Raw genomic sequence first — 18,575 nt, 5'->3', positions numbered from 1 at the left:
CCCCAACCACTACCCTCCCCCCTCCACCCAAAACGGGGCTTAAGGACCATGTCCTCAGTGATGGGGAGCGTTTGTGAACCGCAGCCCCCACCCGTGCACCACCCATCTCAATCAGGTTCGTCCTTTATGGTAAACACCCTTTCGGTTACCAGTGTGCTAGATTGTTATTCACAAGATAATAGTTACGACAATTACAAAATTTTATATTCACTAAGACTGAAACTCACATCATGTCTTATACAACACAAACTGAATAGTGCACACCACTTTGTATCCTAATATTATTAACATATCAGTAATATACAGAAAGGGGAAAACAGAAAAAGAAGTACTAGCAAAACGAAGAAAAACAAGCAACATATGCATATTGACTGCCCATTATCTTCAGGAAATCTTGTGCGGCAATCTCTGATGTAAAATACTGGATTAGATTAATTATACTTATACATAAAAGAGGCCTCACACTACCTTTACACAAGCCTTAATATTTAACGTTTTTCTATTTCTACTTTCTTGCACCTTTTCTTACACAAATACAGTTATTTGAGTAAAACCGTGGGAGTGGAGATCATGTTTCCTTACATTACATTTTAGTACCATAAGACACAAAGAACCTAAATTCTGATATTAAAACCAAAGCAATCCTTAAATCTCAGTGACCTTTGAAATGAATAAAGATGTAATTAAAGTATAAAATTCAGCTTATGAAACGAGCAACAGAATCATATATTTTACAAAAAACGCAGACAATTCACATTCTCTGTGTGTTTTCAATGCAGGAGGTTTTGTAAGTAGAATTTGAAGTTGCTTAGCTCTTAATTAGTGTAAATAGAATTTTCAATCCCCTTTCAAAATGTGTTAATCTGCCTATAATTGCTTAGATTCAACTAAGTCAGTACAATAGTGTGTCCCTTTAGACACTGGGCCTGAATGCGAACGAAAGTCTGAAAATGACAAGTGGTGATCTCCTTCTTTGCCTGGAGAATTTTTTTTTTTACTTTCTGGACTACACAAATATTCACAAAAGTGCACCTAGGACAGTGTGCCAATAATCGGTTTACTCGGGAGTCCCTTTTTGAACACTTGGAAGGCATAATACAGGTGAATTTTTTGTAAACTTATATTTACCAGCAAATATACATTTGTGAATGGGGCCCATGTGTCTCTTAAAAAAGTAGGAAATTGTTAAATAGTAATGATAAACTTCTAAAAATATTTCCCATATGCCAAAACAACATATGTTCAGTCCCAATGGTATATCCTGAAATCTTAGGTAAATTATCTTTGCACGTGGGAAGCCTCATAGCTGCTCCTTTTTTCTGCAAGAAGTTTTAATATATTTTAAGCAATTTAATAGAATTTAAAAACACCACTTATTCTGGATTCTATTTTATTCACAATCTTACAATGAAAAGGTATACAAAATTGTCATTTCTACCAAACTTTAAAGCGTGATTCAGATTTGAACACAAGGCGAGTGAAACTTGAAGTAAAAACTTTACTGGGTTCAGAGAGTATAACATTTCCAATATTGCCCAACATTTTCTTTTGCTAAGGCTTCTTTTGTGACTATGAATGTGAAGGAGAAATGTTGCTTTGAGGGACGTGGCAGAAAGCTGATCTCCATTTGGATACACTGCTTCTAATGTACTCTCACCAAAACCCTGAAAGTTAAGTTTTAGTCAATGGATGCAACTGTAGCCTTACTGGCTTACTTAGGGATTGAGCCAAACACTGTTCATACCACAATCCTAAAGATCTTTTGTTGTTAGTGGCCTTTTGCATTACCTATGTGGCTTTTTAAAGTTTAACAAGATCTTGTTCTTGAAAGAGTTCCTTTAGTCTGTATCAGCCCATGAAGGCATAGACCCCTACTCATGTGTTTGACTGCTCTAACACAAGGTTTGTGTCCTCAACCCTATACAGTCAAGATGGGCCGACGACAGTACATGCCCCACCTGCTTTAGGTGAACTCAAGCAAATGTTGTGACACGGGGTCTTTGTCTTTAGGCATAAGAGGGTGAGGTGAGTTCTGAGAGATCAATAGAGATTCCAACACAGAACAGACAGAAGGTTTGAAGATTCACATGGTTCAGCCATAGACAGGATGCTTATGTATCCGGTGGTAAACTGCATTAAAGTTATGAGGAAAAGACAGAGGCAGGTTGTTTGAAGCAAAATTAAAATAGTTTCCAGAAATGTTCTTCAGGATTGGTATCATACATAAATTCAAACACTTTGAATATCATCCTATGAGGAACCATCTTTGCAGCCAAAATACATATTTGCCATGTGGAATGTTGTGATCTTACTCAACCTACAAAACTGTTATATTTCTTGAACCAAAGTAAGTATATAAAGCAATCACTAAGATTATCGTTTGCCTACTCTTTTCTAACTACACCTCTTCCGGGAGGCAGTTGAGTCAAATGTGTATCCATAATTAATAATCATTATTGACAAATAAGTTACTTTCTTCGCTGACAATCTGAATTTTACATATTTCTTAAAACAGGCGTAAACAATACTCTTAAAGTAATGCCTGTACTGTATATATAATATTACTAAGACAACTACTACTGCTACTTCTATTAGTAATTATAATTATGTGTACAAATACATCTATTCATTCAAACCGTTTTTTTTGTTGCTACATAGTTTATGCCAGCAACAACAAAAACATACCCAGATAGGGGCTTCAGATCAGGTTCCTTCACCCATTTGTTTATTTGGGCCAGCAGCCATTGCTTGTTGAAACTCTTATTTACATTTTGGATCAGGCCGGATGAGTTGCTCAGTTTTAACAATAGCTCCCGACTAATAAGTGTGTTGGTCCATCTGCCTAAACACTGCTTCGCACCACAGTGCATGAACGGTTATTAAAGGTCGACCTCGAAGCTGGGGAACCGGGTTAGGGTCTCGGCAACGACGCTCAACTTCCTGTGATTCTGGGCAAATCACTTAATGGCCCCGTGCCTAACAAAAACAAGCATTTACAATGCAATGGTCTCGGCATTGTTAAAGTTAGAGCTATTGGCATTGCTCATGACATTATTTTTATTTATGTTTTTGTTTTTAAAACATATAAATAAATGGCATTGTCATTTACAATGCCAATAGCTTAATCTCTCGCAAATGCGAGACCTATTGCCTTTGCACCCACACACAGAGCCACACACACAAAGCCACCCACACACACATACAGAGCCACCCACACAGAGCCACCCACACAGAGTCATACACATAGAGCCACCCACACACACACAGAGCCACCTACACACCCACACAGAGCCACCTACAAAAAAAGCTACCCACATAGAGCCACACACACACACAGACAAAGCCACACACACAGAGCCACACACAGACACACAGAGCAACACACACAGACACACAGAGCCACACACACACAGACACACAGAGCCACACACACACAGACACACAGAGCCACACCCACAGACACACAGAGCCACAGACACACAGAGCCACACACACAGACACACAGAGCCACACACACAGACACACAGAGCCACAGACACACAGACACAGAGCCCAACACATACACAGAGCGCAACACACACACAGAGCCCAACATACACATAGAGGCCAACACAAACACAAATAGCGCAACACCCACACACAGATCCTAACACACAGAGCCCAACACACACAGCCCAACACACACACAGACATCCCTCAGTCTAGGTCAGCCAAACGCCCATCTCTGCCCAGTAACGCCCCAGGGAACAGAGGCAAGAAAAAAACGATGACAAGCAGGGAATGATCAGAAGCAGGGAACAGAGGCAAGAAAAAAACGATCAGAAAGCAGGGAACAGAGGCAAGAAAAAAACGAGCAGAAGCAGGGAACAGAGGCAAGAAAATCGAGAACAAGCATGGAACAGAGGCAAGAAAATCGAGCAAAAGCAGGGAACAGAGGCCACAGAGCCACAAACACAGAGCCACACACACAGAGCCCCACATACACACAGAACCCCCCCACACACAGAGCCCCCCCACACACAGAGCCCCCCCACACACACACAGAGGCCCCCTGACACACACACACAGCCCCACACACAGAGCCCCCCCACACACACACACAGAGCCCCCCACATACACAGAGCCCCACACACACACAGAGCCCCACACACACACAAAGCCCAACATACACACACAGAACCAAACACACACAGACATCCCTCAGTCTAGGTCAGCCACACGCCCATCTCTACCCAGTAACGCCCCAGGGAACAGAGGCAAGAAAAAAACGATGACAAGCAGGGAACGATCAGAAGCAGGGAACCGCAGCAGGGAACAGAGGCAAGAAAAAAATACAGCAGCAGGGAATGGAGGCAAGAAAAAAAAACAGCAGCAGGGAACAGAGGCAAGAAAAAAACGATTAGCAGCAGGGAACAGAGGCAAGAAAAAAAGTTTTCTATAAGGAATATTTGGGTAATTATCAGTAATGGCTGCAACCCTTCTCTCCTATCTATACGTATAAATTGAATCATCAATGGGATGAATTAAAGCGTTTTCTTATTTGTATATCAAGTTGCCATTAATCCACAGGTCAGACCTCTCCCGAGATGTCCAATACTGAATTTTAATCATTGCACTTTACCTGCATGTAAAGTGGCGTCATTTTCCATGCGACACATTTAGCTAACCATTATTTAACACTTACTCAATTCTGGAACATGTAGTTTCACTATTAACAATGTAAGCACAAGCCACATTAGAGTTCCAATGAAGCACTGTTGGCTAAAAGCAGGACTGAGTGAATTTATCTTGCATGGCAAGGGTTCACTTGGCTCTGTTCGTCTGACACCTTCCTAAGCACTTCAGTGAGCTGCATACCCGAGACAAAATGGACAGCTCTGTGAGTTGATGCCCTCTCGCTACAATCTCTCGAATTTTAGAGCAATCTCTAGCTCACAGATTATATTCATGGCAGAACAAATTTGTCACTTCTTTTCGACAGCAAAGACGTGCTCACCGGCCGCGGGCAGCTCCATTGCTGCGGAGCCCGTTACCCGGCTGGAGTCGCTCGGGCCAAGGAATGTCGCCGCCGCAGTCCTCCTACGCGTGCCGGGGGCAACGCCTCGTGCAGTGTCTCTTGGCTCGCGCCCCCTCGGAGGCTGAGAGGGAAGGGGGAGGCAAGAGCGGGACACAGGAGGGCTGCGGGCAGAGGGGGGGGGAGGCGAGCGGAGTCGAGCAGCGGCAGAAAGAGCCGAAGTACAGCAGGGGAAGACTGGGGGCCACCATGTTTCTCCGAGGTCCTCTGGCACTTGACCGTTTACAGCAACCTACTTTGTAGAACCAGTTGAAAGACGTATTTTTACCATCTGCCTTTCTGGTCTACGACCACATGCTGATGCCACCCGATTTCATCTAGCGCCTAGAGCTGTCCTCTATTCCACTAGGTGCTTCAGAAGGCTATCTATACAACTGGATGGAAGGCAGCGTGGCCCTTCGACTCAGACTCGTTATGGAAGATCAGTTTGACCGTTCACCTCCATGCATTAAGTACGAGGGGCTTGCAGGGCGCGCCGTTTGTCTTCATATAGCATAGGAAAATGTTTGCACAACCAGGATTGGGTAACGTCTGGGCTCGGGTGACCGGCCGCACCGGCTGCGCTCGTGGTTTGGATCATCGCAGTGGGAGGGACCACCGTGGTGTGCATGTGCCTCCACAGTGGGCCTGGATAGGCTGCAGGGAGCTGCGGGCATGTACCGCACAAGCTAGTCACTGGAGCCGTGGTCTTTAGGAGCTATGTACAAAGGACGCTTTTAACCTGCGACTGACACTTCTGCAAATGAGTGAGTTTAAGCAGTTTTTGAACGTTTCTAAATGTTGCAAGTGCGTGAAATGAGCGCCGTACCTAAACGGCACTCTAAAGTTCTCTTCTGATTAATTTGTGGCTGTTCACCAGGGATGTGGCCAGTTACGGGCGACGTGCCGTTTTAGAAAGAGAAGAAAGACAGTAACTAGAGAAGGATTTAGCGGCCCTCTTCGATTGGGATACTATTGTCTTTAAAGCTTAAATGCTGGTGCCATTTTGTATACTAGGGTCATATGTGCAGTGAAGATGGGCCTTAATTATTCCGATTTTCCCTATCCGTGAGTTGTAGGTGGGTGACCCAGATTTTGGTGTCTTACATACCACATCTGGTGTCCGTGTCACTGAATGTAGCCGCTATGGTGGATTCATGCTTCAGGCTTCAGGCAAGAGAATCGCGAGCACGAGTTATTCCTTTAAACAACTGAATGGGTGCCAGTTCATTTTATTAGGACACAGTTATAGTGGCCTGCAAATACACCCAGTGGACCTTGCAAATCGCTGGGTCCGAGCAGGCAACCGGGAGAAAGGATCCGAGGGGGTGGAAACACCACCATGTTTTACCGAGGCGAAGTAGAAATGCCTCGGAGAAACGCACGGTCATTTTGGGATTTGGGGGCGTGGTTTTGTTTCTCTCCTCTTCCCATTGCCTGGAATGTAAAATTCCAGCCAATGGGAAGAGGAGAAAATAACCTAAAAAAACACGCCCCTCAATCCCAAAAACACGGGGCTTAAACAGACAGACGCCCCTCCCCTCCAATGGCTGGCCACCATTTAGGAAGCCAGCCAATGGAGAAGAGGAGCGGGTTCAAGCCCTCACTGAAAAACATAAGATCTCGCCGGCGAGACTGCGCAAGCGCAGCCTACGCAGGCCGAGACCTAATGAGTGTGTCCTTCTGTAACAAAACTGGTGCTCATGTAAAGCACTCTGATACCTGATGCCTCGGGTCTAGTTTATGCTATATAAAACTCTGAAAAAAAATTAAAACAGCGTGCTTGCAGTGGAGGTGCATTTGTGTTTTTAAAAGTATGTCCGCACTTGTTTTAGTACTGTACCAACAGAGATTTTGCACTAAATGTGTTCTGCTCCTAAACGTAATATGTGCGCATAAAAGTGTTTTCGCATTCCTGCTGATGTTGCACCAAAAGTGATTTCGTACAGTAATGTGATTTTGTATTTAAAAATATTTTTTTTCATAAATCTGATACCACGGTGGCGCCTAATCTGCACCAACAGTAATATCATGACTTTAAGTAATTTTGCACATACATGGAATTTGTGTGCCTAAATCATTTTTGGGCTACATCCCTAAGCTGACGTAGCATGCTGAGTAATTTTTTATTCTCAATATATTGTCAACCAACTGTGAGAGACACATTTAAAATCTAAAATGACATTTTACTAATGCATATTCTCTTAATACTGAGTGATTTTGCATCTAAATGTGACCCCTCGCTCTACCCAGTGAGCCTAACTGTGTTTGTACTTAAATGGGAAAATTGGGGCACATGCATCAATCAATTTGCTATTGCAAACAGTAAGAAAGGGCCTTTTGCTATGCATGAAGGTTTTTGGATTCCCAATTTAGGTAATCGCAATATGTTGCGATTACCTAAATTGCAAATGCAAATAGGAAATCACAATTTGCGATTACCTAATGCTTTGCTAATGCAATGCAAGAAGCCTTTCCTAAATGCGAACTGTGCATTTAGGAAACGTTAATTAACATCAATTTGAAGTTGATGTTAACCAGGTGCATACTTTGTCAATTTCACAAAAATGCATTTTTCAAAGTGCCATGTGCACATTTTTTGTTAGGGACGCCTCAGGGGGACCTTGCCTCTGCATTACCTAATTTGCGATTGCCAATTAGGTAATCGCAATTTAGGCAATGCAAGACCATTCTCACCTATGGGCCTTGAGGTCCAAAGGAAAGAATGGAGTAAAAAATGCAAATAGAGATTCCCTAATTGCGTTTGCGATTCTTAAGGTATTACAATTAGGGAATCACTATTTGTTCTCTGTTTTCACACTTTGGCTAGCTGATGTTGCATAAAGGGTCCTTTTGTACCTAAATTAGTTTTTGCTCTAAATAGTAATTTCTTTCCTAACCTTGTTTCCATACACCTGTGATTTTGCTCCTAAATATGGTGTGACAGTTGATGTACTTTGCCTGTCTTTCCACTTCTGTTTTTTTTTTGCACCTACGTAGACATAAATGTGATGTGTGCTTTTAAATGTTTTTACCATCATTTTGATGTTGCACCTGGGGTGATTTTCCAGTCAAATCTGAGGTCTTATTGATACTACGATTTACATGTAATGGGACTTAGTTTTGCCGCAAGTTTGGGGAGCTTGGGAAAACAAGCATTTGCAATGCAACAGGTCTACAAGAGTTTAAGCTATTGTCATTGTAAAAGACACTGCCTTTTATTTATGTTTTTAAAAACGAAAAAACATAAATAAAAGGTATTGTCATTTACAATGCCAATAGCTCAAACTCACGTAAATGCGAGACCTATTGCATTGCAAATGCTTGCTCACTATTGCAAGGCTGAAAGCTGCACACAGTTACATTATCTATACCTTATGTCCACTGTAATAGCACCGAGTACATGAGGTGTCTGTGGAAAGAGCTGTGTGGCGATGGGAGGCAGCTGCCTCATTAACTGTGTGATTAAGGTGGGCAAAGAGTTCTGATCTACCCTTATCCGCGAGCTGAAATTGTCCCAGGACCAGGAGCCTCTAACCAGTGAATAGCATTTGCGGGGGAGGGCTTGCGCGAACCACACACATATGCACTCCTTCCTGTGCCTCACGCCCTATCGTGTGGAATCGGCATGGAGGGGGGTTTTGAGGCAGCGCCTGCTGCCCTGAAAAGACCAGGATCCTCGTGTGTGTGCGAAATACAAGCCTAAAAAAAGCAGGGTGCAGGACGCTATTATTAAAGCGTCCCACGTTGCAAACATAAATATATATATTTTTGTTGTTGTTAAATTAACCAGCATTACCTGCATTTTAAAAATAAGACGTGCTGGCACCATTATTGATGTGCCGCGTTGTAAGAAAATAAAAACATACAATGTTAACACAAACAGCATGTCGTGCATGCTTCTGCAGCTAAACAAAGAACCCATTAATTAAGTAAAAAGTCCTCACCAACTGATGATAAAAGGTGCTAAGTACCAACACAAGTAAAAGGTCCAGTTCTCATGGGAGGTAACAAATGCAGACATGGCGGTACCATGGAGGGACTAACATGCCTATTTACGAATCAGAAGCCGGCATTTATGAAGGACAATGACACAAGCCAATTCGATATATGAGCGGAGAGTGGGCGGGGCTTCAAAGCCATACTCCACTACTGCATGCCTTGCAACAGCAATACCACTGCCCAGGCTCGACCTAAAAATGGGCACAGACATAGGAAGCACAGAAATAGGCAAATTGAGACATGGCACAAATAGGCTGCACACGTTTATGGATGCCTGTGTTGCTATGTTTTGGCATAGTAAAGCCAGACATATCGGCTTTGCCAATGTTTGTTTAACCTTATTTAGAAACAAATGAAGTTTGCCAGCACTGCGAGACCCAAAGACAAAAATACATTTATTTTTGATAGTTCTGAAAACAAAACATGAAATCAGTTATTAAATACAACAAGCATTTGAAATGCACTGAGTTCCCCATTACCTAAAGTATGAGCTATTTGTGTTGCATTATTATTTGCAATGCTAATACCTCAAACTATCAGTAATGCGAAACCTATTGCATTGCAAATGCTTGTTTCTTTTGCAGTTTGTCCATAAGGATGGTGGTATACTTCTCTATTTCTTGCTGATTGAAGAGCATTCCAACCTATATTAAATAAAGCTTGCTGCTTACTGTTACTTGCACTATCCTTTAAATATGTCTTTATTTTGAATTGTGAAACCACATGCATGCAACGATAAAAAGTGAAGCTGTATGTCCCGCATATCTATGTGCTGTTCTTGTTGCTAAAACTCTAGCACAGGCTGAAGGTAGTACACATGATGGGGCCACCTGGCAGCTATTCAGGATAACTCACTGACCTTGTCAAAAAGTATTAATGTTATACATGCCGACGTCATCAATGTTTCACTACTACCATATATAATAATATATATGGAAATATTGTACATTTTTTGCATCTAATTTTTTTCTGGATTAAACTACTTAAGTGAAATATTTCTATTTTTATTGTTTAGAATGGGAAACATCATCCTACCGTTCACCATAATGCAACACATGCGTCACTCCCCCTCAATCAGCACATGTCACTGTGTGTGGGAAGGGAGAGGTTTTGAAAGTGGCAAGCTGTCTTTTGGTACTGTCTTGGGAAACCAGCCCCCTCGGTATTTCTAGTTGTTAGCAAAGACCACTACATTAACATATCAGGGATGCTGTGTCTGTTTTAAGGCCATTTCTATCCAGCTACGCTACAAATAAATAGGGTCACTACTTACATCATTGCTGCTTTAGTCAACCGGTAATAAAGTATCACACTGCATAGAAATGTCATATATAACCTCAGAAAGACCTGGAAATGTCACACATAAACAAACTGAAAACTTGGCAGCTATACTAATCTAAGGTCGATGCATTTCAGTGAGGCATGAGAGTCGCTGGGGCTTGTGGGGGCACTTGCATTTTACATTACGCCACTGCAAGGCATGAAGCAACAGCAACATGATGGTTCTCTGGTGCAACTCCCCAGCCTGCAAGGAGACGGCAAACCGTTTTCTTTCACCACAAAACATGATTAATTACACAAGCCAATGGGTTGTGAAAAGAATTTAAATTAAATGTGAACAAAAAATGTGGCTTCGTTGGAGGCATCCACAGTGAATAAGAACAGATGTGGAGCGCACACAGAAGATTCTGATAGTCTATCGGGATTTAAACATTTGAAGACCGCTCCCTGCTTGAGCCAAGGAGCTTGTTGATGAACCAGCGGATCGAGGTCGTGGAGAAAAGGCAACCGGACAGAAAACAGAGAAGACAAAAAGAAAATAGCGGAGCACGTAGCCGAGCAACTGAAAAAATGTATTATAAAACAAGCACTAGACACCGAACCTGACCCCGTCGCAACCAGCAGCTGCAAGCAGATGCCTTCTTCCGGTTCCGAGGGGGGGGCGGGGCATTGTTGAACAAGCGAGGCCACGCGGGCGCGAAAGTGAAAGGGACCATGCTACAGAACAGATGGCACCCTGCGTGCCCCTGCTCACTCCCGCAAGTTGCAGGCCGCCACACACACTTGTGAAGGTCTGGAGTGATTGTAAGAGGCCCTCTACTAGAGCAACGCCTGCACGCTGCGCTAGGCGAGACCTAAAAATTTAATTTATTCTGATAGTGACACAGAATGTTTTGCTCAACCTCAATACTTGTGGCAAATGTTTTAAATTAGTTTAAAACAGACGCAATACAATTTATATGGATAAAGTGAAAATAACATAGCCTACTGAGTTTATAACCCTGATGATTGGAAAATCAACCTACTTTTCTTCAGTGATTCATTTCCCACCAAACTTTAGATTTCACTATGAGGTACAAGGAAAACTGATAGCCCCTTTCTAGGGCTTTCCAGACAGATGTCAAAGATCTTCTGTGCATGAGTACCCTCCAGTGAATAGAACTTGGAGAGTCATACTTGCAGTATACAAATCCTTTCAGCGGCATGGAACATCTCTGTCCTGTTTATTTTTGTGGATTAACCTCTTTTACCAACAGCAGCCACAAATTTAATCAAGCACAGTATATAACTCACATCTGCAATTAAAATCTACCCTCTCTTCTCATACAAACGTAATCTCCGTAGCCAAAACCACCTATAACAAATAAATGATTATGCTGAATCTGAAAAGCCATCAAGGCCATCAGGCTTTACCTGAGTTTGATCCCAAAATGCACTTATCTGGCAATTGCAATGCCAGCAATCAGTTATTCACCCAAACTAGGCAAGATCTAGAACCACCTCAATAGCTCAAATCACTTTAGTGCTACATCTTCCATCCCTCTATGCTATACCCTGATGTGGACACCTTTGAATTGCATCCTATTAAACTTACCATCCTTAGATTCAATACAAAAGGGAACAACATTCTCCCTTACAACATCATTAAACATCTCGCCAGAGAAGCACTCACACCAATCAACATACCGAATGCATTCTCATGTAAGACATCTTTTCCATTGCAATCAAAACAGAAAACCTCTCCCTGCTCCTGAAAAGAGCAGCCCTTAATCATGAATAACCTGACAGCTGACAATCTTTCACAAACCTTCCATTCTTTGAAAACGTAATTAATTGGACACTCGGTATTCAACCAAAGACTTAGGGCCTCATTACGATGGCATTGGGACTGCCACCACCGTCAGTGGCGGTCCCATCCCCATCAGACCCTGTAGGACCACCCGCCACCTTATGATGGCTGGTGGATAGAGGGCGGGCGAAGAGACTCGCTGTCACGCATCCAATGGGCGCAGGGAGCACATCAGACAGTTAGAGGGACTGCAATCTTTACAACAGTGGTGGTGCCTGCTCAGACACCACCGTAGGGATCACAATGTCCCTTTCCACCGGCTCCATATGACGGTACCGTCCGTCACACCTTTATCATGTTTGAGTTTTTTCAACAACCAAATCCCAAAACAGAATTTTGTTTTTCACAAAAAACGAATAGTCTTCTTACTATGAGAGTTCCTTCATAATGTGGATGTAATTTAAACATTTTTACTGTACCTTACCGCCACGTTTTTCAGGACAGTCAGGGAGAGTAAAAACTGGCCATTTGAAGCCCCATTCTAATTTGGGCAGGCGGTCGAATGGCTAAGTCTCCAAAAGCCCTTATTCCATTGGGCCATTTTACACGTTTGCCAGTGATGGAGACAGAGTAGCTGACATACATATATCTGGTAGGAGGACCTTTAGTATGGTGGAGATGATCCTCTGGCACTGTTGTGATGAAGGGCCCTCTCTGACAACCTCTAAATCAGCCCCTATGGTGGCCACGGAATATTTGCCATTGTTGACATACTTAAGGTCCGCACATCTGTAAATCAGGCAGGCAGCTGTACAGTTTGAGAGAGAACAAACCCTCTCTGCCAAACTCTAATCGGGCCCTTTTTCATTCCAGATAGAATGTTAGACTTCCGTCATCATCGAGTTAGTGCAGCAACTATATTGCTGTTTTTGTGCTGCTTTGGATCTATACAGACACCACATCTGCTAAATATAATTTGCATGCAAAATACTACTTTATCCTCACGGAACATTGTGTATGGGGCATCTGCAGGTGAAACAGGGGGCTATCCCACCCTCCAAGCTTAATCTTCTATGTTAAAAACTTGCCAGGTGATCTGTGCACAGGATCAAAGGATTCTCCAATAAAACAGGTAAAACATTGACATCTGATTTTATTTTTTTTATTTATTTATTGAACAGTTTTCTATGGCGCGAACAAGACTCTTGGGTATCAGAGCGCTTAACAAAACAAGAAATATATTGGAGACACGTCTAATATAATATACGATATGACAGTAGAGAAATTAGTTGGTTTTACTTCCTCCAAGGCTAGATGAAAGGAAGATAGAGTAGGCTCAAAATAAATAGAAGTACTGTACGAGGTTAAAAAATGAATATACAATGTTCTGAAGTAGGTTAGGTATTAATTATATTATATATGACCCACCCCTGTGCTGAATGTGTTCACTTTTCGTACGGCTGCCACTGCTATCATCATAGGAGTATTGCTTATTTTGCCTGTAAACCCTCTAGCCCCGCTTTAATACAATAAATAAAATAAATATCACTTGTCGAACATGAAGAATAAATCCTGCATTGTACACTTCATAAAGTAGCTTACTAATGTACCTTAACTGTTGGTTTTCTCATTCAGTTTAGCGTTTGAAGTATTGGAGGAGGTTCCAAACCCAGATGTGATGGTTGTTTGCTGCGGTGGAGGTGGATTGCTTTCTGGTGTAGCGTCTGTTGTCAAACTTTCATCCCCTTCAACAAAAGTGTATGGTGTGGAGCCAGAAGGAGGTAATTTGCTTCCGCTTATAATCAGGCAACTACTGGACCAGGCCAAGGCCACTTTAAAATCAACGAAGCAACAGTGTAGTGACATTTATGAGGATGCTGCTTTCTCCATGAGTATGGCAAGGGCCAATAGGTTGCTAGTAGTGCCTGATTTGGCCACGAAGCCAGTCTGATTAAATGGCAACCGCTGAGTTTTTAATGCCCAGGACGTCAGATCTTCCAACAGGAGGCTGGCGTAGTATTTGGAGTCTACATCCAGGAGTGCTATCATCCTATAGTTTTTAGGCTCAGCTCTTCTGCCTCCTTTAAAAATAGAGTGAATTATAGCTCCTTTCCATGATTTTGGTATGTTATAAGTGTATCAGCAGTGCAAAAATAAGGGTGCCAGATGTTCAGTCCAAAGCATGGGATCGGCTATGAACAGTGCCTGCGGAAGCCCGTTGGAACCTGGAGCCCCATCCAACTGGGCGTTACTGATACAGCGAGCAATATTCTGTCTCATGTATGTATGAGTGGTTGCGTGGATTGTATGGGCCCAATCGCATTGCAGAGAGTTTTAAACTTGCATTCTTCACAATCAAGCTTATTTATTTGGGCACAACAAAAACCCTGAATTGTACCATTTTTGTTTCGACAGCGTGCACCATGTATAGAAGTTTTATTGATGGGAAACCTGCATCAATGGATGCAAAAAGCATTGCAGCAGGATTAGCCCCACCATTTGCAGGTAAGATTGGTTGCATCACCCAGACCACTGGGATAACACCTATTCAACACCAACCCTGAAATTGCACTGCTGTCACAGTATCTGTTGTTATAACTTTTTCCTATGTTTTTTCCTAGGCACCATCGCTTTTGGCATCTGCAAAGAACTTGTAGAGAAGGTGATTCTGGTCTCCGATGAGGACATAGTAGAGGCGATGTCTGTTCTGTACCGTGCAGGGTTGGTTGTCGAGCCATCTGGGTCAGCAGCATTTGCTGCAGTTTTAAAAAATAAAATTCCTGACATTAGTGAGAAAACAGTGGTAGTTGTGATATCGGGGGGCAATATTTCACCAGAAGAACTCAGTAATATTTTTATATAAATTATTATATTTTACCCATTTATTCATCCAAAATGTGTTAATTCATTAAATAGTTATGGACGCTTCTGAGAGATTGTATGATTTGATATACGGACGGTACAAAAGGGGGTGGTGATGGACGGAGCATCTGAATCAATCAAACACTCACACCCAGTCAAAAGATCTGGGTTTAATCCATCACCGTTCTTTAGCCCACTCTGCCACCCCAGTTCAGACATGGCCATATGCAAATCAGTCTGACCCTGTGCCTCATGGGAACAGTACAGCCCAAACTGCCAAGCCATGTCTTCCCTGGACCGGAAACAAGCTTCCGAGGACCGGTTTCTGGCATTCCAGCCGTCTTCAGCCCGGCTTGCTTGAATCCAGTGGCAAAGTGAGCAAGGGACTCACGTCTGAGCATACCCTGCCACACTTATGGCGGCCTAAAGCGGTACAAAAGGGGGTGGTGATGGACGGAGCATCTGAATCAATCAAACACTCACACCCAGTCAAAAGATCTGGGTTTAATCCATCACCGTTCTTTAGCCCACTCTGCCACCCCAGTTCAGACTTGGCCATATGCAAATCAGTCTGACCCTGTGCCTCATGGGAACAGTCCAGCCCGAACTGCCAAGCCATGTCTTCCCTGGACCGGAAACAAGCTTCCGAGGACCGGTTTCTGGCATTCCAGCCGTCTTCAGCCCGACTTGCTTGAATCCAGTGGCAAAGTGAGCAAGGGACTCACGTCTGAGCATACCCTGCCACACTTATGGCGGCTAAAAGCGGTACAAAAGGGGGTGGAGATGGACGGAGCATCTGAATCAATCAAACACTCACACCCAGTCAAAAGATCTGGGTTTAATCCATCACTGTTCTTTAGCCCACTCTGCCACCCCAGTTCAGACATGGCCATATGCAAATCAGTCTGACCCTGTGCCTCATGAGAACAGTCCAGCCCGAACTGCCAAGCCATGTCTTCCCTGGACCGGAAACAAGCTTCCGGCACACTATACATCTACAGCATTTTACAGCCAGAACTATTGGGTTTGACAATAATAGGGTGAAAGTGCCAAAAATGCTTTGGTTTCACTGTTAAGGCACATAAGCACTGTGAAATCTCTTTTGAGTAGAATTGATGTTTTACACTGTTACCTAGATTCCCCAAACATTATCTCTTCTCTTAGTATAATCATTGAATATAGTTTGCGTTAGAAGAACGTTGCACATAATTCTTTTTACTTTCCATTTACCTCGTTTTTTTTAGCATTCTCTTTTATATGTCATTCTATCTCGTCACTCATGTCAGACCAGTTATCTGAGGCATGTGTGACTCCAGGGCAGTTACGCAGTCATTGTAACAAGTATTGTCATTGTCCTTTAAAACAACGAAATGGGGTAATGCTGCGAACTCACTGAAGCATTAAGTGCCTCATGTTTAACTACAGGAGGTAGCAAGGTCGAACAGCTAAGGCTTATTCTTAGAATGCTCAATTTAGGAAGCACGTATATCGTTCTAAAAACTAGAATGTTCCTTCTCTGTAGGAAAGTATACAATACCTATTTACATTGAGGTAATATGCTTCGTTACTTCGGGAGTCTTGTGAGACATTTGCTGTCTTTGAATGATCTCCCAGGTGTCTTGCATGTGCTGCTTGTGCTGGCAGCAGCTGCTTTCATTTCCCTTGCAGTTTTTTTTGCTGTTGCAATCCAATGAACGAAGTAGTAAGTTCAATGGCGGTGACAGAGGTACACTCGTCTCCTTGGTCTGGTCTCGCCGTACTAAGGTGGCAGCAGAGAGGCACTGGTGTCAGCTGGAGGCTCAAGAACCCTGAAGCCATGCTGTATCCTCACAGATGGACCCCGGCATAGAAATGATTTAGGACACAGTCTTATCTTTGGCATTGCAGTCGCGTGCAACCTCCCTGAGGGTGGTGCACAAGGTTGCTTGGGCATGGTTAAGCTTTTGGTGCACTCATTTTATATCTGCACTTAGAGAAGCAGGCAGAGGCCTTTGAAGGATGCCACACACCCTGGTCAGCTTGCAGCTCTTTAATTGGGTCTTCTCAGTTCAGTTCATTTTAAGAATACTTTTTTCGGTTTGCTAAAACCATAAAAGCGACAAGAATACATTACACAAGAGAGAATAAATACATGCCATCCAATGAAAAATAATATCAATGCATCTATAAAATTAAAATAACAGTAATGATCACCTTCTCTCCAGTTACAGTAAATCATCATCCACTCCCCAGTGATAACAAAGTAAACTGAAACACTATGTGTGGCAGCTACAGTTAGAACAAATGCACGTCACTACCTTAACATACTTTTTATTTATATAATAAATTCTAAATCGTGAAACCGAAAAAACAGTGAATCCTAATAAAGACATATATATATATATATATATATATATATATATATATATATATATATATATATATATATATATATATATATATATATATATATACGCTCCACAGTCAATAAGACGAAACCAGCACTCGCAGTAGGTTAAACCTTCTCAGGGTTTATTGCACAAAAAGAAATTTGAACAGACACGTTTCAGCACTTGCCTTCGTCAGTGTCAGCTGGCGACGGCGAGGCGGAAGTTAATAAAGACAATAATACTCAAAATAAAAAGCGGACTGAAGTCCAAATCATAAGCGCCATCTTACAATGGTAAAATTAAATCAAATCAAATCACATCAATGCAATTAAAGCAATACGGATTACTGTTGGAAAGAATACATATGATGTTGAACATTACAATACATTTAGTAAGTAATTGTGTATTTCGTCTTCCGCCCTGGATGGGCAATCATATCAAGACTATTGATTTCATATCTATGAAACAATGTTCATCGAACCAACGTTCTCCAAATTGCGCTTAAATTCATTATATCCTGTGGTAATGAGTTTAGGAAAACCAAAGGTTATCAGAACCCATAACAACAATGAAGCCCTTGATGGGAAAACAGTGAAAATTAAATTAATCATAATTCATTCTTAATCCACTGTAGTTTCTAAATACGGGTATATTCATCTAAAATTGTCTAAGAGAATACATTAACCCATTACCAACCTGGTTTCTTCAATACATTTAAAAAATATATATATTCAGGCATTGACACAGCTCCCCAATTCTCTTTTGTATCATAAGTTACAGATGTGATATCAACTCTTCCCCCTCATTTAGACCTCCTGGAGATTTTGTTTGGAGTTCTATAATGTACCTCGACTCCAATCGTCTTAGCATCCGCTTGTAATCTCCACCTCTCACATCCTGTGGGATACAGTCTAAGCTAAAGAAGCTAAGCAAGGTTCTGTCGCTATTGTGATGGGTGGCGAAATGTCGGGCCATCGGGTAGTTCTCATCCTTATTAGCGATGGCCCGCTGGTGTTCTAATATTCTCAACTTGACCGCTTTCATAGTGCTCCCTATGTAACGGAGTCTGCAGGGACACTTGAGGCAGTACACTACAAATGTGGTGGAACAAGTTATACATTTGGGGATCCTAATCTTAACATTCTTATGTGGTACCTGATATGAGAGCACCCTCTGACTAGTACTGCAGGCCTTGCATTTCCCACATGGGTATGACTCA

At 42.4% G+C, this 18,575-nt stretch overlaps 1 protein-coding gene across 2 annotated transcripts in view; it reads left to right on the top strand.

Annotated features, from left to right (window-relative positions):
- LOC147750646 (serine racemase-like) overlaps positions 1-17,351 on the top strand; it is a 91,917-nt gene extending 74,566 nt beyond the window's left edge. For both annotated transcript variants that reach the window (XM_086967258.1, XM_086967259.1), the window contains exons 5-7: positions 13,761-13,906; positions 14,541-14,630; positions 14,747-17,351. In XM_086967258.1, coding sequence (XP_086823384.1) covers positions 13,761-13,906; positions 14,541-14,630; positions 14,747-14,988 — 478 coding nt within the window. In that variant the 3' untranslated portion in view covers positions 14,989-17,351. The remainder of the gene's footprint in view (positions 1-13,760; positions 13,907-14,540; positions 14,631-14,746) is intronic.
- Positions 17,352-18,575: the final 1,224 nt, after the last annotated feature.

This window comes from Lissotriton vulgaris, chromosome 1_1, assembly GCF_964263255.1.
Source record: "Lissotriton vulgaris chromosome 1_1, aLisVul1.2, whole genome shotgun sequence".
Lineage (NCBI taxonomy): Eukaryota > Metazoa > Chordata > Amphibia > Caudata > Salamandridae > Lissotriton > Lissotriton vulgaris.
This window is presented reverse-complemented; position numbering and strand designations above follow the sequence as displayed.